Source organism: Cervus elaphus, chromosome 24 (genome assembly GCF_910594005.1).
Source record: "Cervus elaphus chromosome 24, mCerEla1.1, whole genome shotgun sequence".
NCBI lineage: Eukaryota > Metazoa > Chordata > Mammalia > Artiodactyla > Cervidae > Cervus > Cervus elaphus.
Window position 1 is genome coordinate 63,561,660 of NC_057838.1, and position 27,959 is coordinate 63,589,618.

The 27,959-nt window shown below is 59.0% G+C and overlaps 1 protein-coding gene and 1 long non-coding RNA gene across 9 annotated transcripts; one reads left to right on the forward strand and one right to left on the reverse strand.

Annotated features, from left to right (window-relative positions):
• PTH1R (parathyroid hormone 1 receptor) lies at positions 1 to 25,245 on the reverse strand. 7 transcript variants are annotated; one of them, XM_043886049.1, is made up of 15 exons: positions 25,169 to 25,245; positions 22,878 to 22,935; positions 20,423 to 20,545; positions 7,736 to 7,870; positions 6,046 to 6,156; positions 5,817 to 5,935; positions 5,545 to 5,639; positions 5,157 to 5,349; positions 4,562 to 4,715; positions 2,979 to 3,039; positions 2,580 to 2,646; positions 2,103 to 2,197; positions 1,315 to 1,456; positions 1,166 to 1,207; positions 1 to 522 (listed from the first exon to the last, which is right to left on the reverse strand). In XM_043886049.1, exons 2-15 carry the CDS (start codon positions 22,933 to 22,935, stop codon positions 145 to 147), a joined length of 1,773 nt encoding a protein of 590 aa, XP_043741984.1. In that variant the 5' UTR covers positions 25,169 to 25,245; the 3' UTR covers positions 1 to 144. The 7 variants fall into 7 exon arrangements, with proteins under 7 accessions (XP_043741984.1, XP_043741988.1, XP_043741986.1 ...); XM_043886053.1 differs by lacking the exon at positions 25,169 to 25,245 and adding an exon at positions 9,717 to 9,819 and having other exon boundaries at positions 22,878 to 22,902; XM_043886051.1 differs by lacking the exons at positions 22,878 to 22,935; positions 25,169 to 25,245 and adding exons at positions 9,717 to 9,819; positions 21,573 to 21,719.
• LOC122682836 lies at positions 21,862 to 27,959 on the forward strand. 2 transcript variants are annotated; one of them, XR_006337555.1, is made up of 3 exons: positions 21,862 to 21,957; positions 25,987 to 26,084; positions 27,819 to 27,959. It is a non-coding gene; the product is annotated as an uncharacterized LOC122682836 (long non-coding RNA). The 2 variants fall into 2 exon arrangements; XR_006337554.1 differs by having other exon boundaries at positions 27,823 to 27,959.

A 27,959-nucleotide genomic window follows, 5' to 3' on the forward strand; every position in this document is an offset into this window, starting at 1 on the left:
TTCCTTTTCCCTTTTCTTCTTTTTTTTTTTTTTTTCCTGTTTTGTCCTCCCAGCCCCAGCCCTGAGTGGGCAACCATCCAACAACCCGTCTCTTGGTCCACCTGTCCACCCTCACGTCCACAGGTCCAACCCTCGGGTCCCTGATCACATGACTGTCTCCCACTCCTCCTGCAGCAGGACAGGTGGCCTCTCTGGCGCACAGGCCTCCTCATCCAGCCCCGAGCAGGAGCCGTTGAGGAATCCATCTTCCTTAGGAGCAGCCACGGCAGGCGGTGTGGCCTGTAGAGCCGGGGACCCTGACTTGGTGTGGCCGGGCAGCGGCGGGTGGCCATTGGTGGTGGCCGCGGGCAGCAGGCGGGGGCTGAGGGGCAGGCCCAGTCCCGTGCGGGGCCCTACGTTGGTCACACTCGTGTGAGACACCATCGGACCGTAGCTGTAGCTGCTGCTCCCGCTGCGTGCCTTGCGCTTGAAGTCCAGTGCCAGTGTCCAGCGGCTCCAGGATTTCTTGATCTCAGCCTGTACCTGGGGCGGCAGTAGGAGGGCAAGCAGTCAGGTGTGCCCCAAACCCTTCTGCCACATGTCCCCAACCCCAGCAGTGCCCACATCCCTGCCCCTAACAACGCTCAGCCCTATTCCTGGAAAATTTCAAGGCCAAGAAAAATCCCGTCATTCTCAGAACATGGTGCCTGGCAGCAGGCAATGGACACACCCAGAATGTAGAAGGCTCAAATGACCCCAAGGGTGGCTGAGTGTTCAAACTGGATAACAGACAATTCAACCGTGGGGTTGAGAAAACGCTTGACTGTGCCCACACATCCTGAGCCTGAATCATCTGGAAAGACTTCTCTCTGCCTTCAGAATGTTCTCGGGGATGTTCTTGGAGGAACAAAGTAGGAACCAGGCAGGAGAATGAAAGGACAGGACTTGGGCAGCCCCTGGCACTCCTTTTTTTATTCTTTAATTTTTTTTTTAATTTTTAGATTTTTGGGCACAACGCACGCCTTAGTTCCCTGACCAGTGATCGAACCCAGGCCCCCTGCAGTGGAAGCACAGAATCCTAACCACTGGATCGCCAGGGAGTTCCCTCCACCCCACCCCACCCCACCCCTGGCCCCTGGAACTCCTGCATCCTCCCCGTCTTGCCCCAGTCTGGCCTACCGCTTACCTCGCCATTGCAGAAACAGTATATGATGGCAACAAAAAATCCCTGTGGAGAGAGGGTGGTGGGTCAGGGCCCAGAGAGGCATCCGGAGAGGGTGGAAGCGGCCTCCCCCGCCCCACCCGTCCCTCCCACCCTCAGACAGGGCTGCATACCTGGAAGGAGTTGAAGAGCATCTCGTAGTGCATCTGGACTTGCCAGAGCGTCCCTGAGACCTCGGTGTACGGCGTGGCCATGAAGACGATGTAGTGGACGCCGAAGAGCGGCATGAGCACCAGTGTGGATTTGAGCAGCTTCCTGGGCCAGTGGGGCAGGCGGGTCAGGGTGGAGTCACTTCGGCCTCAACAGGCACTGTGCACCTCGACCTGCCAGCCCCAGGCTCCAGAAGCCACTAAAAGGCCCGGAGCTCTGGCAGCTGTGGGTAGCGGGGGACGGCCCAGTTCACCTAAGCCAGTGACACTTTGTTGTCTCAGCAAAGTGTGAATAGGGCCCCTTGATTCTGAGGTGTCCCAGAGCGGACCGTAAGTCATGTCGCCCTGTCCCTGCACCTGCTGGTCACTCTGCTGGCGCTCCCCTTCCTCATCCCATTGACCCTCCTCAGGTTTCAGCCAAACGTCCACCTTCTCATGCCCACCCACTGCCCACCTGTCTCTCAGACTCCCTGTGACCGGCTTCTCTGAGGAGAGGTCTGGGTTTGTGCTGCCCTCACAGACCCCAGCTCGGGTGCAGGGGCCTGGCAGCAAGTGGCCCAGGCTGGCTTGGGGGTGCCCCCAGGAGCCAGGCAAGATCCCGTCACGGCTGGCAGGGCCAGCCGGGGAGTCAGGAGCTGCGCCCTTCCTTGAGCCAGGCTCAGCCCTGGGGCCTCTGCCTGCTTTTGAACGTGGTGCTGGGCGTCAGCGACCCCCGGGCGCTGAGGCGGCTAGGCACGGCGGGCGTGGCTCACCGGTACTGCTGCCGCGTGTCACACCGGCCAGCGTTGGTCTCCCGCAGCTTGGTGGCCAGAACCCGGACGATGTTGATGAAGAGGATGAAGTTGAGCTGCGGGAGGGAGGCAGGGCTGCGTGCATCTTGAGGCCGCAGCCCCAGCAGGGAGGGGCGAGGACTCTGGGACCCACAGCCCCGCCCACGGTCTGCTCTGCCAAAGTGTGTCCCCAGGTGGCTCTTGAGGTCCTTGGTTCCCCGTGTGGACTGGGGTGGGGGTCAGCTGCCTCACTAGCATTGTGGCTCTAACCTTGGAGTCCAGGGGAACCCCTATAGGTCCCCATCAGGGGCTGATCACTGGGACCTGGGGTCCACACTCCCACCCGGCCCTGTGGCTCCAGCCCTGGGGTCCAGGAGAGCCCCTATAGGTCCCCGTCAGGGGCTGATCACTGGGACCCAGGGTCCACACTCCCACCCGGCCCTGAGGCCCCCTGCTCACCACAATGGAGGCCAGGATGGGCACCTGGATGATCCATTTCTTGTTCCCAGAGCTGAGATCCCAGCACCTGAGAAGATCGAGGCTGTCAGCCCCCACATTCCCCACAAGAAGGCTCCAGGGCGGCTCTGACATCAGCTGCACGCCCCAGCCCCAGAGCACAGGACAGGGGAGTGGGGATGTGGTCGGGCCCGAGGCCACCCACAGAGCCCCTTCTGCGGTGGCCACTGGTGACCTTTGGTGGGCACCCAGCTTGAAGCTGGGCTGAAAACTCCTGGAACCAGGGCCGCTCAGGGCCAGGGGACAGGAGGCGCCCCTCATACGGTCCTCGGAAGAAGAGGGTACCGGGGGTGTCTCTGGCCTGTGTCCCAGCCTCCTGCCCCCTTGTCTACCTGGACCTACCCGGTGTTGGCCAGGGTAGCTCTCACACCGACCCACACAGCCACGAAGATGGCAGGCAGACCTGTGGGCAGAGCGGGACAGGGTGTGAGGGGCTGTCGCTGCTGTCCACTACGTCTCGCTCCTCAGTCCACCTTCTGGGCCATTCCCCTCATCCCTGGTGACCCCAGCTTAGCCCCCCATTGCCCCTGACCCCCCTCCCCCTGGGCACACGGGCTGCTCGGGGACACAGCCCCGCTCTTACACGTGCTGCCCTGAGGTCCCCGCAGCCTCCCCTCAGGGCTCCAGCCCCCAGGACCCAGTTCAGCCCTCTGCCCTCATCGTGGCTCCATATCTTGTACCACACACATGCACTCCTGTTGGGCACTTGGTGAAATAAGGGATCACTAATTTATCCACACCCAGTCCATTCTGCCCTCCCCTCCCCTAAAGGGTGCTGTTCTGGGCTGGGGGCTCCCTATGGAGGGGAGCTTACAATCAGGGGTTTTCTGTTCCAGCATCCCCCCAGGTTTGAAAAGTCCCCAATGGATGAGGTTGGATAGTGTGAGGATTCTTGATCCAGGGGCTACAGAGGAATCTCAGTGTGCCTAGGCCCAAGCCAGTTCAGATGGTACGTGGCACCTCTGAGTGAGTTTTGCTCTAGGAAGGAGCCCCATTCCCCACTCTCCACCCCCTCCCACTTCATTCTAGGTCTGGTGCACCCTTGGGAGGGGCAGGGTTTGGGCAAGGAAAAGAGCTGTGATGTCCCTGTGCCACAAAGTGCTGTGTGTTCCCCTATCTGTGTGTGGACACCTTCTACCCCAGAGCCTGTATCAGCCTGCAACTCTGGAGCTTGCCACGGGTGACATCAAGGTCAGAGTGTCCACCAAGGGGCAGGGAAGCTAGGACTATCGATCTGAGGGCCTTGAGGTGCTGAACGCAGGGAGGGCTCCACCCACCCAGCCTGCCCCTCTGCAGTCTGGCCAGTTGCCCCGGAGCGCGGCCAAGCTCTGGAGCTGCCAACAATAATGGACAATTATCGGTAACTCGATCCCGAAGCCCGTCGGGGAGGAGGGCAGAGCCCCAGCCACCATTCTGCAGAGGGGCTGTCGAAGCCCAGAGGATGCTATAGAGCCAGGGCCTGCAGTTCTGGGCCACGAACCCTGTGCATGAGGTGGCAGAGGCCTACATAGCTCCACGCAGCGTGGGGAGTGGGGGAGAAACGGGACTCGGTGGAGGGAGGGTTCCGGAACCCAGCTCCAGTACTGGTGATACAGTGAGGAGCATAACTGCCTTCCAACTCCAGCCCCACGCTGACCTCTGACCCAAGGTCCGCTCTGATCCTGAGTGGAGTCTTGACCTGAAAATTGCCTGCCCTTCCCTCTCCTGGCCTGAGCCTCAACTCCAGGTGAACCTGCCTCCAGGAGAGCCCCAACTTCAGGCTGAGCCAACCCCAAGTGAACCTCTGGCCAAGCCCTGTTCCCTGAGCCTGGGGGGGACGGTGTCAGCCTGTGGGGCATCTACTGCCCCACATCCAGCCCAGGACATGCCGTGTGGGTGTCTGCCCCTCAGTGGCACTCTCTGACCCTGCCCACATGCCTGCGTACCCCAGCCGAAGACTGTGAAGCCCCAGAGGTACTTCTTCTCTGAGAAGAAGGCCATGAAGATGAGGCTATGCAGGTACAGCCCCTCCACCAGAATCCAGTAGTAGTTGGTGGCCAGGAAGTAAAGGAAGACGGTCACAGCCACCCGGCAGCCCACCTAGGAGAGCAGCTGATGTTAGCCAGAGCGCAGGGCCTGCATCTGGGGAGGGCTGGGAGGGACCGAGGGCGGGCAGTGCTAGGGGATGCTGCTAAGATCGGACAAGCTCTACTAAAGGCACAGGCCGAGGAGTGTGTGCTGAGAAGACAGGAGGACACTCAGGACAGTGGCGGGGACGCGGGGATCATGGAGAAGTGGGGTGGTTGGGGGCCTGGGCCGAGGCAGGAGAGCTGATGAAAGTGCAGGATGCGCGGGGAGGGAATTCACAAAGCCCTAGGCGACAGGGGTTGGAAGGATGCAAAAGGTGGGTATGAGCCGCCCGAAGCGCGCGCGTGGTCGCAGGAGACAGGTAAGGGCGAGGGTGCGTGGGGCTCCTGCGAGGCGGGCGGTGGCGAGGGGCCCCGGGCTGGCGGGCGCGGGCCGCCGGAGGGGGGCACTCACGTAGCCGGCGGCGGCGGCGGGCGGGGGCGGTGCCTGGGCGATGGCGCGCAGCTCTTCCTCCGTGAGGCGCTCAGCCTCGTCGAGGGCGGTGCCCGAGTAGAGAACCGCGTCCTTGACGAAGATGCTCACGGCGCGAAGCATGAAGGACAGGAACAGATGCATGTGGATGTAATTGCGTGTGCAGTGCAGCCTCCTGCAGGGCGCGCGACAGCACGGTGGGTGGGGGAGCACCGGCGCGCGCGCTGGGCGGACGGGGGTAGACGGAGGGGTAGGGAGGCCCCATTCTTCGGCCCCACCCAACCATGCCCTTAGCCACGCCCACTGTCTCCCTCGGCCCCGCCCACGTCCCCTCTCCACTGACCCCCGCCCCACTCCTCGCCCCGCCCACCTAAAGTAAGCCAGGATGAGGACCGCCACGGTGAGAGATGCAAGCGAGACGGAGTAGCCCACGGTGTAGATCATGCCCAGGCGGTCAAACACCTCCTGCGCAGGTGGGGAGTTACCGTCAGAGCCCTGGGACTCGGGTGAGCACCAGGTTAAGGGTCAGAGAGCACAGGTACGTTTGCTGGAGGAGTCAGGGCTAGGTCAGAGGTCACGGGGGGGGGGGGTTGGTGGTCGGGTAGCCTGATCCGGGTCAGGTGACAGGGGAAAGGCTCGCACCCGTTCGCGCGTCTCATTGGTCAGGAACTTGACGCACTCGCTGTAGTTGGCCCACGTGCGGTTGTGCCCCGGCACCAGCTCCCAGCTGCCATTGCGGTCACAGCGGCGGTAGGCATGGCCTGCAGGTCCGCAGGGGGCGTCAGGGCAGTCAGGTCTGGAACCCCTGGACCCCTGAGCTCCAAGTCCCGACGGTGCCCGCAGTCCCCCACCCTACTCCAGCCTGCCTTACCTTTGTGATTGAAGTCGTAAATGTAGTCGGGACAGGGCATGGCTACCACCTCCCCCGGAGCACCCATCGGCCAGCAAAGAATGTGGTCCCACTCCGGCAGGCAGGGGCGCCCTGTGCCCACAAACACAGAAAAAGGTGGAGGACACCTGTCAGATCCACAGTTAGTGACCCAGAGGAATAAACACACCTGTGGTCACTGGCTCCTTCAGGGTGCGCCCGAAGACTGGAGAACTCAGGCTTGGAGTGTTCTGGAGAGAATGTATTGAGCCCTTACTCCTGACTGTGCCCTGCACCCCCTGGCCTCGTAGAATTCACTGTCGCCCCTCCTTTCGGGTGTTGGCAGTGGCCCCATTTTCTAGATTGGTTAGCAGAGGCCAAGAGAGGCGAGTGATCTGCCAAGGTCATACAGCCCAGGGCCCTGCCCTCCTCAAGTTCTCAGCCCCTGGCCAGGCCTCCCTCTTTTCTCTCTGTTCTTGGTCCCACCTTCCAGGTGTCCCTGGAGAAGGGCAAGTCCCAGAGTAACTCTCTTTCAGCTGAGAATGCTTCCAGAGTGATCCATGCCCAAGGACCATGGAATGGAGGCAGGAGCTCTCATTTCCAGTGCCAGCTGGACTCCTGAAGAGCTGCCCACCTCATGCAGGTGTCCACCTTCTTTGCACTTCAGTTCCTTCACTGGGGAATTGGGATTGATATGCACTTCCACCACTACCCAAGACCCGCCCCGAGCACCTGCTCTCAGACTCTGGTGACCACTCATGGAGGGACATATAATCCCCCAAATCCATAAGTGCTAATTGTGGGATTCAAGGCAGGGCGACACATCCCACTTTGGGGCTCCAGCCTCACAGCAGAGATGCTAAGTGACCTTGGAAAGACTCCAGCCTCTGAATTTTCCACTTCCCACCCCCAGCTCCCTTCTCTCCCCTCTCTCCCCCTGAAGGGCTCCAACCACAGGACTCTCCAGCCACCCTGGAAGGTTGCCTTGATGGCCAGACCCACCCTGGCTTGGTGAAAGACTCTCTGTCCTGGGCACCATATTCCCAGCCCCGCCTAGCCAGGCCTACAATTCCCTCTGATCCCTGGGGAGCCACAGGGTGACCACAGCCTCCCAGATGTGGCCCATCTGGAATCTGCTGCCCACCCAGCCGGTTCAAACCGGCCCTGTGGCTGCAGCCTGGGTTCCACGTTTGTCTCTCCTTACCTCCCCCAGGGACAATGCAGCCCGCATGTCCCTCCCTCTCTTCTCTTCTGCCCTCCTCCTCCTCCCCCTTCTGGCCCCACCCCTTCACAGCCACCTTCCTGTCCTGCGCCCCCCTCTGTCCCACCCCACTGTGTGTCTTGATGCACCTCTTCTGACATATTGAGTCCCCGTCCCAGGGGACCAGTGCCTCTTGGTCCCTGTCTCCCCCTGCCTCTCTTTATTTCTGTCTCTATGTCTCCACGTCTCTCCCTGCTCCTCTCTTTCCTGGGCTCTCTGTCATCTCCATGGGAGGGGCCATAACCCAGGGTCTACCCCTGAGATATGTGGGACAAGTTCTCTGCCCACCTCTCGGGGTCCAAGTCCATCCAGCTTGCCTGCCCCCTCCACTCCATCTCCTCCCAGCACCTCCCTTCCTCCAAGAGCCGAGGAGCATGACATCACGTGAAGGTGGCAGAGCCATCAGATGGTTGCAGGGAAGCACAGACGTACCTCGGGGCCTGCTGCCAGTGGGCACCTCCTTGTCCTCCTCGGACTCAGGGTGGAGCTTCCCAGATGCCTTCTCTTTCTTGGGCTTCCCTGATGTGGACGCGGATGCCCATCCTTTGTCTGATTCCATTATGTCGGCTGGAGAAATCAGGGCAGTTATGGCTGTCAACAATGCTGCTACTACAGGAGATCCAGGGTCCCCTCCTGCCTTGGACTCCCCCTCCACACAATGGGGGTTGTCCCCTGCGCTGCTGACACCCAGCCTGACGACAGGTAGAGACGTGCCTTACAAACAGCAAAGTGCTTGCCAGGTACAGAAGTAATCAGGAGGCATGTAGACTGTCACAAGGGGCTCAGAGGGGAGCGAACGCCATTCAGGTGTGGGATCAATTAGTGGTTTGAGCAGTAAATGCGTGCAGAAGTGTTGTCTGATTCGGCACTTGTAGCCAAAGCCCACCAGGGGGCGCATGGCAAGCACAGACCGTGGTGGTTATGTCAGCAGAGAGGTTAAAGAGCAAAAAATGAAGTCTGGCCAGAGCGCCCCTGTGGGTCTAGAAGCTGGTGGTATAAAAGACAAGAGCAAGAGTGTACAGATGTCAAGAGACGGCCGATGAGCCCACCTACCCCAACCCCTGCCCTGGGGTACCCGAATTAGGGGTCCACAGCTTCCACAAGGGACCCTGGAGCCTCTCCATCTCAGATGGGACCTGGCCTTTCCCTCTGCTTGATGTCTGAGGTCTCTCTTCCTCGCTGAAAAGTCTTCCTCCTTATCTGACCTTCAGCTGCAGCCTCCTGGCCCTCCCATGTCAGGTTTTGTGGCAACAATGGGATGCTAATTGCAGACACCCTGGGCTGAGATAGAGTGGCTGTGCCCATTTTCAAATCCACCTAAACCTGGGGGCATCAGTAGGGTGGGGGTAGCAAGATGAGATGGAGTGAGAAGGGAAGGCCTCCAAGGTTAAACAGAGACAGCAGAGGAGGGGTGCCTCCAGGCTTCTACAACCAGAAAGAGGGCTGGGTTCAGACCCTCCCAGCCCCTGATGTGACTGGGGCGGGGGACCAGGGAGCCACTGGTGGGCCCAATGTGGGCAGGACTCTGAGAGCAGAGACCATGTGAGTCCCTATGACTGGGAGCGAGGGCTGTGGGCTCCAGGGGATGTCACTGTGCGATTGCATCCGGGGTGTACATCACCACCCTCTCCCAGGGGTCTGAGGGCCAGTGCAGGGGAGGAAGCTGCTCTTGCCACCGCCAATCAGGTGGGGTCTGGGTCTCTTCCAGGTCGAGGGGATTCATCAGATAGAAGTCAGAGGCTGGCTGGTTGCTCATGAAGCCCCGTTTCCGCTTTCAGGAAATGGACTCAAGGAAGAGACCAGCTTGAGACTGGGGCAGGAGCTGTGAGGTCAGGTGACTCCCCTTCCCAGTTTGACCGTGGCCGGGGTCCCCTGGAGATGCTGTGTTGGTAGGAGGGAGCGTTCATACCCCTTCAAGAGCCCTCTACTGGACAGTGACCATGACTGACATGGATGCCCATCCGTATTCCTCTACTCTCCTTCCCCTCCAGCCCCATTCTCCTGAGCCTGGACACCCTGCCTTGCGGGGGGGCCTCTTTCAAAGACCTGTTCACGCTTCTGGACCTGCACTGGGTACTGCTCCCTCCTCTAGGAGGCAGTCCTGGCCCACTCCAGCGCTCCTGATCCTGGTGGGCCTCAACACATCTACGTGTTAGAGATGATTCAGACTGTAGCTGCCTTCATGCCCTCCTATCCCGGCCCTGGGAGGGGAGGCTCAGAGCATCTCTGAACCTGCTGACTTTCAATTCACCTGACTCACCCCACTTTTGGTCCTCACTGTGGCCTGGCCTCCTTTACCTGGACCCGCCCTCTCTTGGCACCACCCTCTTTTGCCTGCTGGGCGCCCACCTTCCTCTGGCCCCTCTGTGTCTCCTGCCCTTGCCCACAGACCCTCCTTCGGCCCCGCCCCCACCTGGCCTCTGCAGGACTTCTTTGAGCCGCTTCTCACACTGGGCCTGGGCACGGTGCAGCAGGAAGATCTGCTCCTCTTTGGTCATGACGTCATCTGCATCCACCTACCGAGCGGAAGGTCAGATTGCAGGCAGCACTTCCCCACAGAGTGGCGGACGCCACAGCTATCCCAGCCTCCTTCACACACACACACACACACACACACACACACACACACACACACAAGAATGTGGGGAATCCACCTTATGTAGCTCCATTTTACAGACAGGCAGCCTTGGCTTCGAGGGCAATGGCCTGACCTACCAGAGGGAAAAAAGGGAAAGGAAGGGGGGCTGTCCCCCACTTGCCCGATAGTAACCCCATAGAAGGCAGCCTCTGATAGTTGCTGTCCAGTCTGTTCCCCAAGGGTGCGTGGGAAAGGGATGGAATGTCCCAGGATGGATGCTCACCGGATCTTGCCGTCTGTTGGGGACCCTGGGTAGGGAGGGGATGGGTAAGGGGTGGCGAACTCTGGGGAAACAAACGAGGGGCCTGGATTCCTGCAAGTCCTAGTGCTCTCGGGACCTTAGGAGTCACCGATTTCCATCCTGGCCCTCTCCCCAGTCAGTGCTTTCCCCGTGAATGGAGAGTGCCTCGGCCCCTCCCACCCTTGAGGTCCCAGGAGGGAGGGGATGGAGAAACTGCTGGCAAGTGGTCTGGGTTGGGCAGGGCACTCGCGTGCAGGCTGTGGATGGGAGTCACCCCCATCAATAGCTTATCTGGAAGCTTTCCTCCATCCCTGTAGACCCTGTGTTCCGATGATGTGGACAGACCTCGATTCCTGCTCTCCCCTCTGTCCAGGATGCCCTTCCTTCCTTTCCTTCCAACACTGCACACCCTGGGTACTGGCTGCCACCCGCTAGATTCACTGGCAGTATTTTAAGGATGGAAACGAGAGCATCATGGCAGGGGGGAGTGACGGCGGGACTCACTCTGAGCCTCTGTTTCCCTGACTTAGGACTGGGAGTCAGAGGGTTAAAGGCAGCTGCCCTGGGAACAACTCTGTGCCCCAGCCCCGCCACTGCCAGGAGGGACCACAAGAGGTTAAAGCATCCCCTCAGACCCCACCTTCACCCTCCAAGACAGGGCCGCGTCCCTGCAGAGTCCCAGAACTGGGGGATGGGTCCCATGAGACCACTCAGACCCAGAGCTGGGCTGTGACCCCTCAGACTCCACAAGGCAGAGCCTGGTTCTCTTAGACCTTCAGCGGCGGAGCTGCATCCATTCAGACGTCCCCCAGCAGGGCCGGGTCCCTCCAGCCTGCGCGGAGCTTTGCAAGGGCGGGAGAGCCCAGAGGAGGCGGGGGAGGGAGGCGGCGGCCGGGGAAGGGGCGGGTACCCGCGCTAGGGGGCGGGCCGGCCGGCCGGGCGGGTCAGGGAGCCCGCTGCAGGGAGAAGTTAATTGACCGAGTCTCTTGGTGGCAGCAGCAAGGGTTTCTAGAGCCAAGGAGTCTCCAATTGGCTCGGTCGGACGTGGGTTCTGCTGGTTTCACTTAGCGGAGGCGCGTGCGCGTCTTCGCGCGTGCGCGTGCGTGGCTGCACAGCCCTGAGTGGCCGCGCACACGCCGTCTGGCGATGTGTGCACTTGCGTGTGCCCCTGTCTCTGTGTATTCTCAGGTGGGGATCTCTAGCGTGCACATCTGGGACGTGAGCCTCAGTGTCTGAAGGTGTTTCTGGGCAAAGGTCCGCGTGTGCGCGTCTGCGAGTGTGTGATAAGGGTTGCTCATTAGCCTGTATGTCTGTGGGTATCCGTGCTTTTGCACGCGTATCACTGGCATCTGAGTTGGACCCTGAGATCTCAGCTGGACCCAGTACCCAGGAAGGGCTGGAGAGATTCTCAGTGTTTGCTGCTGGCCCCTACAGCTCCTCTCCCTTTCCCCACCTCCAGCTTTGACTGAGCAGCCTAGGGCAGAAGTGGCCCTGAGAACTGGGGTTTGAGGGAGGCAACTCCGGTCTGCCCTAATCCAGGGAGCTCCCAGACTAACCCGAGGTTCTCTCTGTGCCTCTGGTATTGCAGACCCAGGCTGCTGAGAGGTCTGATCCCAGCCCCACGACAGCACCCTTTCACCACCATTTCCATTATTGCAACTGGCACCTCTGTCAGCTAGCACCATCATCACCTTGACCACCAACACCAACACAACCATCCCCCCCCCCCCACCAACACCACCGCCACCAAGAGCTCTAACCACTATTAACACCGGCATAGCCACCACCAGCACCGTCACAGCTGGTAGAACATCACGACCATCGCCACCACCAGTGCCTTTTCCACCAGCGCAGTGACCACCACGACCATCGCCGCTACCTCCAGTGTTAGCATTACCATTGCCATCACCGCCCTGCCCAGCACCATAACCACCAAAGGCAACGCGAGCACCATCATGGACACCAGCCCCATAACCACTGTCAGAACCATCTTTCCTGTATCTTATTCTTCCTCCCTCAGCCCCCTTCCGCACCACCCCTTCTCCTTCTGTCCACCTTTAGCTCTTTCAAGACGAACAGATACTCACCATACTTTTTCTTTTTTTCTTTTCCCCCAGCTGACGGAAACCTCCCGAGTGGCTGACAGACTTCCACCAGTCTTGGGGAAAGCCTGGCACACCGGCCCTCTCCACAGACAGACTGGCCCGCTGATGTGACTGAATGTCACAGCTGGTGCCCTGGACTAAAGGCAGGCAGGCAGTCGTGGGTTGAAAACTGCCCGTTTGGCAGACAGACAGACAGGTGTGCAGCTGGGTGAGGACCAGGATCTCAGTCCCAACCCTCTCACAGGCCCAACACATCTGCTCAGCCTCTACCTACTGCACTCTCTCTGTGGCCAAGAGGAGGCACATTCTCTGCCCTGAATTCTCATTTCCCGGTGGGTCTGGGGATGCCAAGAAAGGGGGAGGGTATGTGCTTCAGGCATCAGAAAGCCCCCAGATTCCTTCACCCACAAGGTCGGGGGCACCATCTCTGGCCTCCCTAACCTGTATGACCCATTTGTCTGTCACCCAATCACAGCAGAACTGCCAGTGCAGCAAGAAGCATTCACATCAGTCAAGAAAGCACTTTCAGGACTTCCCGGGTGGTCCAGTGGCTAGGACTCTGCTCCCAATGCAGAGGATCTGGGTTCGACCCCTGGTTGGGGAACTAGACCCCACAGGGCACAACTAAAAGATCCTGCATGCCACTACTAAGACCTCGTGCAGCCAAATATATATACATCTAAAGAAGGCACTTTCCCAAGGAACGGAGGGCAGCCCTACCTCAAGTGCATTCCCGCTTGCTTTAGAGCGCAGCACCCCGGCCTGGGGCATGCCCGTCACGTCTCCCTGCACCTGCATCCTCTCCTCATCTAAGGAGATTCTGCCACCAGCACTGGACCTTGAATCCCGCCTCCACCACTAACTGGCTTTATATCTTTGGTACTGTTGTTTAACCCGTGTGCCTCAGCTTTCCACCTGTAAAATCAGGACAATAAGAGGGCTGTTTCGGGGACTTCCCTGGTGGTCCAGTGGTTAAGACTCTGCACTTCCACTGCAGGGGGCACGGGTTTGATCCCTGGTTGGAGGACTAAGATTCCACAAGCTGTGCAGTGCTGCCCAGGATAAAAATAAATAACTAACAGGGCTGGTGTGAGGGTTAAATGAGGCACTGCATGGAAAGCTTGGTGGAGGTGGAGCCCGTGGAAAGCTGGTGGCCACCACTGCTACCAGGTCAGCAGCATCACCAAGTCGTGGCTTTCCGAGTCCACTTAAGGACCCCTGTGCTGCGGGGCACTGTGGGCGCCCACAGGCTGGGGACCCAGAGAGACGGGAGATTGAGTAGATGACTGGGTCCAAGGGGCCACAGTGAGGGGCATGGGCCGGGGATGGGGTTCCAGGGAGGATTGGGAGGGGGGAGTATAGGACAGCCTGCAGGCTGAGGTGTGCCTGGCAAGCTTTGGGGGTGAAAGGCATTCCAACAACTCCAGATGTGGATTTCTGGATCCACCGTGGACTCACACTAAGATTCCAGGTCACTGCCAGACCCCCCACACTCTGCTTCTGCTCTGAGTGAGGAGGTCGTATCTCCTGGGACAGATGCAGAAAATGCTGATAGCTCTGATTCTCCTCCTGGCCTGGCCACTCCATCCACTGCGTCCTCCCCGACCAGCCCCTCTCTGCCTGCAGAGTTCAGGTCTCCTTGGCCTGGCTGCTGATAGGGAGGACTCAGACTTACATCATTTTAGATCCAGAGAGTGTGCAACCCTGGGTCTCACTGGTGAGGACTGAGGGGCCGGGGGCTGCGTCATGGCCAGGGGGCAGTTAATCCATACACACCACTGATAGGGTCACTGAGCCCCGGTGACAGGTGTCCCGAATCCCCCCTCTTCCCAGCCCCTCCTAGGGTCTTGGGTTAGGGCTGACTTCCCCTGACCTGACATGGTAGGGCTTGGCTACAGCACTCGCCCCGCGTTCCACGCTCCACATGGAACCTTCCTGGGTGCACACATGTGCATGACCTGCAGTTTGTGAACAGGCAGGGAGAGAGGTGGCCTGGGAGCCCAGAGTTGGCATCTATGGGGCTCCAGGCAGGGTGCAGAGCGGGGCTGAAAGCCAGTATGTTATTTACAAACATAGAAGCTGCTGTCTCAGGAAGAGGGTAATGTGTGGTCAAGAAGCCCGGATGTGTTTCTCATTTCCTGAGTTCAGAAGCTGACAGGGAGAGAAAAGCCATCTGCTCAGTACCCCTCCCACCAAGGGGTGGGGGCAAGCGGCTCCTTCTAACTCGGCTCCCAGGGCGACCCCATGGAGGATGGTACTGGAGCTGGGAAGGCAGGGATGGTGGCAGTAGGGCTGGAGATGCAGACAGGGAGCGGGGCGATGTGGAGGCCAGTGCTGGCGATGGAGGTGTGATGGTGCGGATGGTGGAGAGCCAGCTCCATGCCACTGACCAAATGAGGGCTGCTCCTCTCAGCCCCTCTCCTAACTGCCGAATTCCACACATTTGCTGTCTGTGATCCCAGACATGCCTACAATTCTCCTCCTCCAGGCAAAATGAAAGAGGAAATACAAGGGATCCTTCTTCAGCTGCTGACACCCCTGTCTCTGGGAGAGAGGCTCCTCTACTGATGGTACCTGCCTCAGGATGACCTTTTGGGTCATCTCACCCATCCCTCTGCCTAGGGTCAGCCTGGTCCCCTGGGGGGCAGGCAGCTGCTGGCTTCTTGATCACCTCCAGAGAAAGCAGATCTACCTGCTGTTCATCACTGGGTGTGGCCAGTGTCTCCCACCCCATGACAGCCCCTCTGCAGGCTGGCACCCACCCCTGCCCCCGGAGCTTTAACCACCTCTCCTCCACCTTCCACCACCACTCCGTCTTACAAACGCGGCCACTGAGGCTGAGAGCACAGTTAGAAAGAAGAGGGCCAGGAGCAGAGGTAAGGTCTGCTTGATACCGAAGCAGCAGCAACTCCAGAGCATGGGAAAGAAAGGAGGAGGTGCCCCGCCGCATGGATCCGCTAGAGTCAGCCTCAATGCCAGTTCTCCTCGGAGCCTTTCTGGATTGTATCTTCCACTGTGTCAAGCAAGAGCCTCTTTGCAGAGCACCTAGAGCAGCATCCACAGAGGTGATTTGGGGATGCAGATAGACGTGGAGGCGATCAGATGGTGATGGTGTTTGTTGGTGATGGCAGCTTCCGCTCAGCTCTCACTGGGCAGAGGACAGCTGCTCACTCACACATTAGGAGGAAGGGGAGTTCGCACCTCCAGAAAAGCCACAAGGAGAAAACCTTGGCTAACAGGAGACCCCCTGGTGACCTCCTGGCCTTCCTGCACCTCTTCTCCAGGTTCCACTACTGGGACCTGTGCTGGCACCCCTCGATGTCTCCCATGCCAGCTGGCTGGGGACTGCTCCCTGCCCCTTGCTGCCCTCCGTCTGTCTGGCTGGCCGGAGCAGGCTGGGACGGGTTCCCTGCCGGGGACACTCCTGCCCCGCCACGCCACCGCTGACAAGTGCTGACTTTTCCTCCCCCTCGCCTGGCCTTCCTGAACAGGCTGCCTGTGTTCGGGGCTGGGAGGGGCTGGGGGGAGGCACTGAGACGCCTCTCATCCTGGCCAACGTGGACGCCTTCAGGGCAGGCAGTGGGATGGAGCCTGGGGTGGCAGAGTTGGCTGCTAGGACCCAGTGGATCTTCACAGGCAGCCTCTACCTGGGCTGGGGGAGCGAGACCCAAAAGGATGGTATGAACTAGCCTGACCATAAGGTGGTCAGCAAGACAGAATCCTTCCAAGTCTCACTACTGCACAAGGCAGGTTCCAGAGCTGGGGGTTCTGAAAGGTTTGGAGGTTTCTGATGTCTCTGAGAATCTGAGCAAAACTCCGCACCCTCTCCCAGTCGCACTGTATTTTGCAGACAATTTCTGGCATCTGCAAACCCCCACCCCACCCTTTCTTTTTCCTGGGGACTTTCTGAAAGAGCTGCCTTCCTGATGTGGTGGCCGGACCAGGGAGTGTCCCCAGAAGGCCCACAACAGGAATCTGGGGGAGGCCTCTTGACGCCTCATTAAAACATTCCGAAGAAAACCCAAATTCCCGGGAGGGTTCAGCCCCCTCCTCCTGCTCTGTCCACAGGCGCTCCCAGAGCTGCGGGTGGAGGGGCAGGGGTGTTTAAGGGCAGGTGATATAAAAAGCTTCAATAAATCAATACAAAAAAAAGACACAAATAACCCATACAAAGAGGGGTAACGGCTCTGAGCAAGCTCTTAGAAGATGGACCATAAACCAATGTACAAGTCCAGAGGCTCACTGGTCGTTAGCAAATTAACATGACAAGAGACACCATTTTTCATGTCATTCTCATTAAAATGACAAAAGACACCATGGCAAAGGTGAGGAAAAGAATCTTCAGACTATCCCCTGAAACAGGGAGTATGCGTTAGAGACCTGTTGGTCACTCCTAGGGCCGAGAGTATAAACCCGTACGGGCGTTTTAGAGGGCTGTTTGGCCATGTCTCTTGAAGTAAAAAAAAAATATGCATGTTCTCAGACCCAGCAATGACAGGATCTAGAAATATCCTACAGGGAAATGGTTGCACAAGGACACAGGAGGGCATTTCAATGGGCTTCTCTGCCACCACCTGAAATCTCTCTCTCTCTCACACACACACACACTCGAAAATTATGCAGAAATGATCTAAATGTATATTCCAAGGGACTGCTAATAAATCTCAGGCTTTGGGAATACTATGCAGTATTAAAAAAGACAGATTTATATTTACTGACATGAAGGTCTCCAAGATACACCTTTAAGTAGAAAAATGCATATGGCAGAGCCCTTATCTACAAACTGCCATCATTTATTAAAAAACAAACAGAGAACAACAGACTAAAACTATCTACTTTGTATGGACACCAAAGGGGCCTTTTTGGAGAAAAAGCTCTAGGAGGACATCTCCCACCCAGACTGTTTTAAAAAAAAGCTTTTTCTCCAGAATGGAGAATGGAGTTTGGGAGGAATCAAGGTTAACATCTCTTTAATGTGTATTACTTGAATCTTCTATTCAAGAAGAAAGAACATATTCAAGTACAGTTCTGAAATTAAAACAAGAAAATAAAAGGAAAATAGCCAAAGGATTCTACTAGAAAGAAAGAAGAAAGAAAAAGAGGAAAAAGGAAACCAGAGGGAGATATAGGGATCTCCTGCCAGCACAAGCCCTCATCCTACTTTGGAGGAAGAAGCTCAGTGCAGGTGTTTGAAGACCCGAGTTGAAATCCAACCTGGGGCACAGACCCACTGTGTGACCCTCAGGGCCCTTTCCCATAAAATGGGTGGAGGAACAGATGGAATGAGAAAAGACTTGTGACAGTTCCTAGCTCAGAATCTGGGGACAGCCACTGTTCAATACATGTCAGTTCCTCCCCTTCCATAAAAGCAAGCCCCTTGGCTAGCTGACCCTGGAGCATGCTGGGAGTGCTTCCGTGGAATCCCACCCACCACCACCTCTCCTGAGTCTGACCCTGAGGTCATATCTCTACACTCTAAGCCTGCCCCTCCCAACCCCACAATGCCGACCTTTGGCCGCTTCAAAATGTGCAGGCCGAGGGTGTCCGTAGGGTGAGGCATCCCCAAGGACAAGACCACCCCTTTCCCCGCTCCCCCACTCAAAATCTGCCAGCCCATCTCTTCCTCCAAACGTCACCCCACCTGACCCTCAACCTTACAGCTACTCTTTTCTGGCAGAGAAAAGATGGAAGGTACAAGATGGATCAGCTGAGTCTGGCCACAGCCAGTATCCTCCCACTGGAAGACCTTTTGGTCCTGCAACTGTGAGGTCCCTGGACTGGGGCCAGTTGGGTGGGCAGCATGTAGGTTTGGTGATGGGAAGCTATCCGCTGAGGATGAAGCGACATCCACTGGATGTAGGAGAGGATGTAGGCAGACTGAGTTTCTTGCTGGCTCCAGCTGAGCCCAGGGGGCCCACAGGCTGTTGGGGGAACCCTCGGGCCATATCCTCTATCCCCAGAGCCAGGGAAGGTTCAATGTGCTCATGTCCTGTGTGCCAGCCAGGGATGTTCCAATAAGGTCCCAGCCCTGGCATCCTTTCTCTTTCCCTACCCTCAGCCTTGGGCCAGGGCTCAGCCAGGCAAATTCTTTGCATGTGCCTCAGCTTCCCTGGAAATCAGTGTGGGTCCCCATGGGTCCCTCATAGAGGCACAGGGCTTGACCATGGTGGAGACGCAACAAATAATGGTCATTATCAGTTGTGTGAAGGTCAGTTAAAGGAGACAATAACAGAACCCTTTCTCAGAGGGTTGTTGGAAAGATTGAACTAGCTAATATTGTAAAGTGCTTAGAACAGTGTTTGGTAAGTAGACAGCACTACAGAAGCATTTATTCAATAAAAACAAGAAAAAAAAAAACAGACCTGGGTGCAAGTGTGATCACAAATACACAACACACACGTATGCACAACCATGCTCCTGCAAGTCACGTGCAGACTTACAGCCTCAGACACCCGTGAGCTCACACAAGGACTCGGACATTCGCACTCACACAGACCCAGAGAATACCACTCTCCGAGTCCCACTGTGCCCCTCTTGGAGACACAGATACACTCACAGGTCACCCACGCCCATGACCCCGTCTATTCCTCAACAGTCGCTTGCACACATGCATGTCCACAGACCACGCTGGCTGGCTCTGCACAGTGGTTATGCTCACACACCTTGGAAGGGGCCCTGGGAAAGGTGACCCTGGCCCGAGGGGAGGCTGGGAAATAGTTCCGGAGCCTGGCATTCACCAGGGTTTTGCAGCACACCTGCCCAGGGTGCTGATCATCTCTGAACCTCAGTTTCCTCATCAACAAATCCTTGTATGGGGTGATGTCTCTGGCTTTGGGGTACCATGCTGTGTGGGTATGGGCAACAGTGAATGGGATGTGTTAAAGCCAGCAGAGAAGAGGACAGCTGCAGATCGCGGAACTCTTAGGCAAATGTTTCTTTCTTGGTGTCTTTTTACAGATAGGGAAACTGAGGCGGGGAGAAGGATTGCACAAGGTTACACAGGCTTTGGCAGAACTGGAGGAATCGAAGAGCTCCCGCCTTCCCGCCTGGGGCTCCCCGTGGACAGGGAGCCGGGCAGGAATGGGCCGCCCGCCTGTCTCTCTAGAAGGCAAATACCCGCACCTGGGAGGTGAGGGGGAGAAACCGGGGCCTTGAAGTCAGATGCACAGGCGGACAGTCTCCTCAGCAACGGCTGGTCCCCCAAGACAGGGCTGCTGTGGGATCCGACTGACGCCCCAGGAAATCATCCCCGACCTGGCCCAGAATGAGGAGGGTACTCGCGCTTCGTGCCTCCAGCTCTCAGCCCCTGCCAGTCTCTCCCTATTTTTCTTTGCTATTCTTGGTCTATCTACTCCTCCGGCTGGGGAGGTCTCACTCCCATCCTCTTTGTCTCTGTCTCTCTCTTCTGTCTAACCTCATCTCCTATTCTGTCAGTTCTCCCTCTGGTCCCTTCTTGGCCTCTGCTCTCAGGAGGGTACAGCATGGGTCTCCTCACGCACCCGATCGAGTTTCTCTTGTGGGAGTGTTTTGTGAGGTCAGTCTCCTTCAGGGGACCTCCATCCTCCTCCATATACCACACCATACCCGCCTCCCTGGGCAGACATCTTCCAGTCTGGGTGAAGCTGGACATGAGTGCAAGCATGTGTGTGTGCGTGCAATGGTGCAAACTGGAGGGGGTCCCTGAACCCTACCCCCTGACCTCATTCCAACAGCCCTGTGTCCCAGATTGCAAACAAAACTTGCAGAAAACACAGGCCCCCAGAGCAAAGTCTGCGGGATCCAACGTCAGGGCCAAAGCCCAGTCTTCTGCTAGATCACACTGTCATCTTCAAGAGAGACACAGAGCAGAGATGCTCTTAGAAGCAGAAGACAGGAGAACCCCAAACACAGATTTCCAGACCTGGGACCCCAACCCCAGGCTTCAGAAATAAGGAAACCTTATTGGCAATCTGCAGCCCAGTGTCCAGACATCCCAGAGACAGCAGGCACCAAGGATGCCGGGCTGGAGGGGACCCCCACGCAAAGTTCAGATTATTGGTGGGAACTCAAGCCTCTGAGCCCTGGACACACATCCCCCCTCCAGGGACCCCAGAGCAAGCCCGGAGCCTGTTCAGGAGTGTGAGCGGGTGACTTACCAGCGCGTATGCGGAGCTGAGCACCGGGCAGCAGAGCAAGAGCGCCAGGCCGGGCGCGATCCGGGCGGCCCCCATCGCCACCGCCTAGGGCCCCGTCCCTCGGGGCAGCCGCCGCCGCCGGCCCTGGTGGTGGTGGTGGTGGTGGGGTACAGAGCTGCGTCAGGCCGGGCTGCCCCGCCCACGCCACGGCCTAGGGGACCCCGGAGGCCCGGCGGCCCGAGGCCCCGGGGCCCGGCGCGGGGCCCATGCGCGGAGGGCTAGCGAGCGAGCGCAAAGGAGAGAGAGGGAGGGAGGAAGGGAGGCAGCCGGGGGCCGGGCGGGCGGCGGGCGGCGGGCGGGCGCCGAGAGCTGCGGAGCTGCCCGTCTGCCTCCGAGCGGAGAAATCACATCCATATGGCCGGGCCCCCCGCCCCCGGCCCGCCCCCCGCCCCCCCACCCCGCGCCGCCTTTTCTTTCTTTCCTTTTTTTTTTCTTTGGGGGAACTGGGAGCTGTGGCTTTGCCCCCACGCCCAGTGGGGGGAGGGGTCGGGGGAGGGGTTGGGGTCGCGGTCTGCGGGGGGCCAACGGGACTGTTATTTTTAGCTCCGCTGCTAGCGCAAGTCGGGGGGCGGGGCGGGGGGCGCGTTTTGCGCAGCTCGGGGCGTGCAGCTTGGGTACTCTAGCCCAACTTTGCAACGACGCTGAACCCTTCGAGGATCAGGCCGCCAGCTCCTCGCCCCTCGGCCCCCTCTGAACCCCATCCAGTCGGCGGCGGGCTCCGGCAACTCCCTCTCCATCCTCGGCCGGAGCCCCGCCTGCGCCCGCGCCGCTAGAGCGCGCCTGCGGCCGGGACGCTCGGTCTGTCTGCCTGTCTGTCAGTCCATCTCTAGCTCCCCCGGCCTTGGCCTCCGTTCCTCCAGCAGCCCCGAGCTCCGTTTCGGTCACTCCCTCGCTCCTTCCTTCCCCTCCCCCTTTTCTCTCTACGAAAACATTTGCAAGTTTCCAAAAAAGCCACGGAGCCGAGCGGCGCGGGGCTGACGGCTCCACGGGGCTCGGAAGAGGCGCCGATGAACCCGAGACAAACCAGCCCGCCCGCCCCGGTCGGGCCGAGAGTCTACCCTCCCCACCTCCAGCCCCCTCCCCTCGCTGCTGGCCCTCAACCCCGACTTACTCCGAGCGCGCCGCCGCGGCCCCCGCCTAGCCATGGGTGTCGGGGATCCCCCGACAGCCTCCCCAGGACAGCGCCCCGTCCGCGGCCCCGGGGGGACTTCATGGAGCTCTTGGGATCCCCCCCTGGCCGGCCTAGCCTCCAGCGCCCCCCGCCCGGCCGCCGCTCAGAGCCGCCGCCCGCCGCGCGCGTCCCTCGCCTCGGCGTCTGCCGCTCCCCCTCCCCCCGCGGCCCGGGCGCCTCTTCCCTCCCCCGCGCCCTCCCTGGGCCTCTCCGCCCCCCGCTCCCCTCCGCCGTCTCCGACGCGGGTGTGCGGAGCGGAGCCCGCGGCCCCTGCTTCGGGACGATTCTCTAGAGGCCGCGGCCAGGGGTCGCACAGCGGCGGGATGTGAGTGTGCAGGGGACGGGGCTGGGAGCTCTGACATCGGGGCCCAAGAACGTGGCGCGAGCCGCTGCCGCCGCTTCATTTTCCTCTCCGGGAAGGCACAGACGTTATTTATTTTTTTTTCTGATCGTCCGGCCCGGGCCGGTGAATAGGGGCCCTCAGCCGCTCAAACAGGCCCTCTTCACGGGCGGTACCCCGCGGGCCCCCGGCTGCAGCGCTGTCTGTCCGCCCGCGGGACTCCCGCTCAGGCTGGACCGGGATCCCCGGGGAGGCTGCTCGGCCGCCAGCCCCAGAGCCTGGCTCCGCCGCCGCCGCCGCCCTCCCGCCCGCCCCGCCCTCTCCCGGACCCCCAGCTCAGGAAGCTCCCGAGTGGGTCGGTGTGCTGTTCCCTAGGCCCGCCCCCGTCCCTGCCCGCGTCTCTGGCCTCACACCCCTCTCCCTCCCTCTCCAGTTTCTCTCCCCGGTCCGGGTCTCTCCTAATCTAGACCCATCCAGACACCGGCCGGGCCCCTGTAGCTCCGCCCCTGACTCCACCCCGGGCGGCTAAAAGCTGCAAGACCCTAGACTCAGCTGAGCCCCCCACCGTGAGGCTCCGCCTCTCTCCCCCACCCTTTCATACCCCCAAAAGCTCTTGGCCGGCTCTGGCGCACTGGGGACCCTCGACTTGGGAAAAGGGCGGGAGGAGGTTTTGGGGGCTGGGGGCAGGCGGGGGCCGGGCTTACGTGCACCCGCCCAGCCCCGGAGAGTCGGGCTCAGCGGAGGGGGCCTTGGACCCCAAACCTACGACCTCGAAGTATCTGGTGGAGAAGCTGAGGTGCAGGGAAGGCCGGCGGATGCCTGAAGCAGAGGGCTTTAGGGATCTTCAGGAGGAAGCTAATGTGACTGTCGGGACCCTAAGTGGCAATCCCAGCTCACCCACTTACCAGTTGTGTAATCCTGGGCACGATGACTCTCCTGCTGTCTGAGCCTCAGTTTCCTCATCTGTAAAATGGGAAGCTGACCAGCTGATTCAAAGGGCACTTTTGACTTTACTGTCTTAGTGTCTCGGAGGGTGGATAGCTCTCTGGGTTTCCCAGATACCCGTGGACTCTGAGGGCTCTCCAGGCTCAGCCTGTGGAAATCGAGCTCCTCAGAGCCCTCAGACCGGCCCCATGTCTCAGGGTCGGCCCCTTTCTTTAAGGTGAAGGAGTGCACAAGCCCTAAGGCTACTGGAATCCAGTTGCAGCCAACTTGCCTGGCAACCCGTCCCTCCGTCTGCTCAAACTCACCCATCTCCCAGACTGTACCCACAGCGGTCTCCTTCACATTTCTATGGCCATACTCTCTTCCATGCCCACTACCCTCAAGTTTCTCGTCCTGGTGTTTAAGGACTGTGCTGTTGGAGGCAGTTTCCTCCAAAGGTGACTCTCTAGTTCACTAGACTCCTGGCCCTCTTTCTGTGCTCACTCCCCTGCGTCTGCCTTTGTAGTTTGCTCTTCCAGGATCATACTTCTTTGCCTGACATAAAGGCCATTTCTGTCTCCTTGCGTCTCTGTCTCTTCCGTTATTGGGGAGGGTGAAGCCGCTCTGGTTTGGGGGCTGCTCCCTATGATGCGTGGGCTCTTTTGGAACAGGAACAGAGAGGCTCAGGTGCCCAGAGCAGGCACCTCAAAACAGTTGAGGTTCTTCAGAGAAGTTTTATGTCTCTGTTTCTAAGAAATTTGATCCCAAGTTTTATGACTGGATGACCCACAGCCCTTGATGATAGGAAAAGAACATTCATGGAGGGATTGGAGGCACTGAGGGGTAGAGCAGCGGGGTCCTTCTCAGATCTGACACCAGCAACCTTGAGATTGAGAAGCAAACAGTATTTGTGCTTGGGAGGACCAGGACGGGCTATGGATAGGGCTGCAGAGAAGGATCTAATGGGCTCTGGGCCCCTTAAGGGAGTTTCCTTAGCTATAACTCATGTGCCTCAGTCCAGACTTCTGCTGGACATTCCACCACTGTGGGTGGGGCCTCTGACCCCCTAAATCAGCCCCAGGCCTCTGGTTAAAGTGCCACCATGGGGGTGGGGGGTGTCACACATTAACTGGTAGCGCCCTAATGCCTGGCAGAGCACAGCCCACCCTTTTTGACAGGCAAGCCCCAGGGCCCCAGGGTCAGTTTCTGGTCAGTTTCAGGTCAGTTTCAATGGTGTCTGGAAAGACCTGGTTGGGGGTGGCGAGTGGGTATAAGTCCCCATAGGGACCCCCCTCTTTGGCCCCCTGGCTGGGGCCTAGGAGGAGGGGCTAAGGCGGTCCAGAGCTCAGAACTGGGGCCGGACTCCGGTTCAGCAGCCCTGGGCTCACAGGCCTCTGCTGCTGCCCCTGCCACCATGAGTAGGGCTCCGGCCAAGGTACACAGACCCTGGGGCCAGAGTGGGCACCAGACTCAAACAGGAAAAACAAAGGCTCTCTGAGACCTCTGCAGCCTGGCCTCACTCCCTCAGAAAACCCCTTGCCCTAGCCTGGAGGCTATCTGGGAGAATTAGCCCACAGACAGCACCCCTACCCCCATCTTTCCTCCCCTCAACCCTAGCCCCAAAGTCAGCCTGAATCCCAACCTCAGCCCTGACCCCAGAGTTAGCTCAACCCCCACGCCTTACCCCTGCATCCTTATCCCAGTCTGATCTCTAACCCCTGATTGAACCCTGACCCCAGGCTGAGCCTCCACCAGGCCTCAATCCCAGACCTCTTTCCAGGTTCCTAGGCCCCTCTGGAAGCTGTTCAATGCAAGGGGCTGGCTGGGGAGGGGATGGCCAGGCCATAAGTGAGCCGAGGTGCCACTTTTACAGCCATTTCGGCTGCTCATAAACACCCCCCACCCGGATGAGTCACTGGAGGCTCCCAGGCAGCTGGCTGGGCAGCCCCCTCCCCTTGCAGCAGGAGGCCTCGCTTTCTCACTTCTCAGGGAGGCAAATGGCAGGAAGCTGGGACACAGGGGACTGGGCTGCCCTGTCCCAAGCAGAGAATACTCCTGGGGCAGGCGGCTGTAGTTGTGGGATTTCTGTCCCTTCTGGTCACATGATCACAGCCACCTGCTGCAGTAACACCAGAGCTGTAGGTATCCCCTAGTAGGCATACCTCATCTGCCCCGCGGGCACAGGGACACACACACTAACCAAATGAGGGGCCCCGAGCCTCCCCTCTTCCAGCTACACTCAAGTCCCAGGGCTCCCCTGCACCCCACTCACCTGGAACCCACAAGACTGTCCAAGTAGGGCCTGGAGCCACAGAACAGACTCAAATTGGCCATGGGAAGGCCGTGGATAGCCCTGAGCGGCTTCTGCGGTTCAGGCCTAAGCAAGGATGTTCCTGTTCGGAGCAGGAAAAGGCCTGAGTCAGAGCTTTCACTTGAAAAAAAAAATTAATTATTTTTTTACCAAACTCTGCACCAGCCTAGGACTTTGTCCCAGACCCCTGGTCAAGGAGCAGAGGCAGGTCCAAGCAAATCAGTGTTCAGGTGCCCAGGCCAGTTCAGCCCCTCAGGTGTGTGTGTGCCTCAGTGGTCTTCTCCTTGCCCTGCCAAGCCTTCCTCTGACTAGCTGTCCTTCTGTCTGCTCCTGTGTACCCCCTGCCTGCCCCTTCCAGCCTTTTCCACATCTCAGAAATTTCAGGCCTCCATGAAATATGAGCACAACCCCTATGAGTGACTTCATTCAAGTGTTGGACACCTGGAGAAATCAGGTGATGGCCCAGGGTGGTTCAAACCCAGGTCATAAGCAGGAAAATTGAGGCTGGGAAAGCCTGCCCTCCAAGCACTGGGCATCCAGTGTCCCCCAGCTAGGAGAGATGGGGACCCTCATTCTACCCAGCCCTTGCCTTGATCCCTGCAGACCCACGCCTCCCTCTCTCTATCCGACTCTTTACTCACTGGAACATGGGCTCCTGATGTGAAATCAGCCAGGAAGCCCTGACAGGCTGCTCACTCCCACTCGCCCCTGCCACCCCCCTGCCCCCGGTCTCCAAGCCACCCCCCAACAAGGCTCAGGGCCTGCTTCTGTTGTTGCAGGTCACAGAGGGATGGTGGACAGATGACCTCTTTCTGTGGTTCTGCGGAATGAGCTGTAGCAAAACCAGTGCTGGACCTGGATGCTAAGGGTGAAGATGGTGAGGAGGAGACCATGCAAGATCCTGGAACTTCACCTCGGGGCTCAGAGGCTGCCCTTCTGCCAGAGCCCAGTCTGAGCTGGTTTGAGTCTGGAAGTCTCAGGCTCAGCCTGACGAGGTGTAATGATTCACGTGGTAGCTGCTGCTCCACACATTCCAGCCACAACCCCCAGTGCTTAGCACGTGAGGCGACTGGCCCGGAACCACCCCTAGTGGCTGGGGCATGTTCCTAGGGCCCCCCCACCTCAGCCGCGACCTCTCCCCGGGTCTTCCAGGCTCCTGGGTAGGAGGATAGCACACTGTATAGTTTCTAAAGTAACTTTCTAGTTCACAGGCTGGAAAGAGGGGTGGGGAGCTTGTCAATACCTGGTCTCCAGGCAGGGAAAAATGAGGCTTGGAGGGACTTCCCTGGTGGCCCAGTGGGTAAGACTCTGCACTGCCACTGCAGGGGGCATGGGTTCAATCCCTGGTTGGGGAACTAAGATCCGGCATGCCAAAAAAAAAGAAAAAAAATGAAACTTAGAGAGGAGACTTGGACTGGCCAGGGGCGCATAGCGAGACTATGACAAACAGGGTTCTTACGGGAACTTACAGGGTTCCTGCTCCTGGCCTGGGCAACTCCCAGTGTCTGACTGCAAGGGGTATCCCAGGGCAAGGAGACCATTCTGTGACTAAGGCCACTGGAGGGGTGGGGGGCCGACTTCAGCTTTTACAGGTCAGCGGGCAGCTGTGTTCAGGGGGGAAACCCTGCTGTGTCCTCTGTCTCAAACTTCCCAGTGCCCTGAGCTTTCCCCACTTGGAGTCTCCTCCTCCTCTGAGCCCACACACACACACCCTGCTCCCATCCTCCCTGGCCAGGGAAGCAAGAGGCTAGGGCTCAGTGCCTGTTCTATTCTGACCTGTGGATCCTATTCGTGGCCTCAGTTTCTCAATGTGTCATTAGCAGATGGGCAGTTCAAGGCCTGAATGGGCCACATAAAGTGCCCAAGCCCTCGGGTCCTGGATACAGACCTGGGAAGCTGAATACCTGAGGTCCCTTCTCCCCATCAGCCTTGGGGGCTTGCCTGTGCAGGTCAGGCCGTATTCCTCCAGTGGGCCCCAGCCCAGGGTTCTGAGGGGCGAGTCTAGCCCTCAGCTCCGGGGACAGGAAGTCGTATTTTGGTCCCGGGTCCTGAGGAAGGAGGCAGGGGGAGAATGGCAGCTCAGACCCAGTCATGTTTACTCGGGCCCGGCCCCCTCTGAGCTCAACAGGCCCATTCATTGGGAGCCCCATAAACCCTTTGGGGCTCCCTGAGGTGCACAGTGCCTGGACGCCAGGCCTGGCTGCCGCCCCCAGACCTGCTGGAGGCTGTGGGCAGCAGGTGGGGCGTGAGGGAGGCAAAGTTGGGGATGGCCATGAGGGACCCAGACATGCCTCGGCTTCCAGAGTTTTGCCTTGGGATAACGGTTTCTGCCCACGTGTACTGTGGAGCATTTGGGGAAATCGGAGGGGTCTTCATGGCTGTGTTCCCTTGGACCAGGCTCCCCAGAGCATGTCCTCCAAGCATATGGCCTTCAAGGCAAGCCTGACTCTGTGGTGGCCCAAACCAGAGCTGACTTCCTGGTGAGGACCCCACGCCTGCACTTGGGTTGTCCACAAGCCACACCCTGGCAAGGTGGGCATGGGTGTGCAGCCCTCCAGGTTGGAGAGAGGCCCTGGTCGTCTCCAGCGCTGTCTTCCTCATCTATTCAAAGGCAGATCTTCATGAGAAGTGGAAACGTGGGGACTAGATGGGTCGCTGAGAGATGTGGTCCTAAGGTCTGCTCACTCACAGATCAGGAGGGGTGGTTCACATCAAGAGCCCCACCATGCGATCCTCCCACTCTGCTTAATCA

What these genes read in the sequence shown, in the direction of transcription:
- PTH1R (XM_043886056.1), bottom strand. Translation starts at nt 21,674, where the DNA reads ATGAAGTCCCCCCGGGGCCGCGGACGGGGCGCTGTCCTGGGGAGGCTG. An exon ending in CACTGGCAGCAGGCCCCGAG is followed by an intron (nt 6,157 to 7,735) that starts GTACGTCTGTGC and finishes TTGTGGGCACAG; the next exon opens with GGCGCCCCTGCCTGCCGGAG. An exon ending in CCATCCTGGCCTCCATTGTG is followed by an intron (nt 2,198 to 2,579) that starts GTGAGCAGGGGG and finishes TCCCTCCCGCAG; the next exon opens with CTCAACTTCATCCTCTTCAT.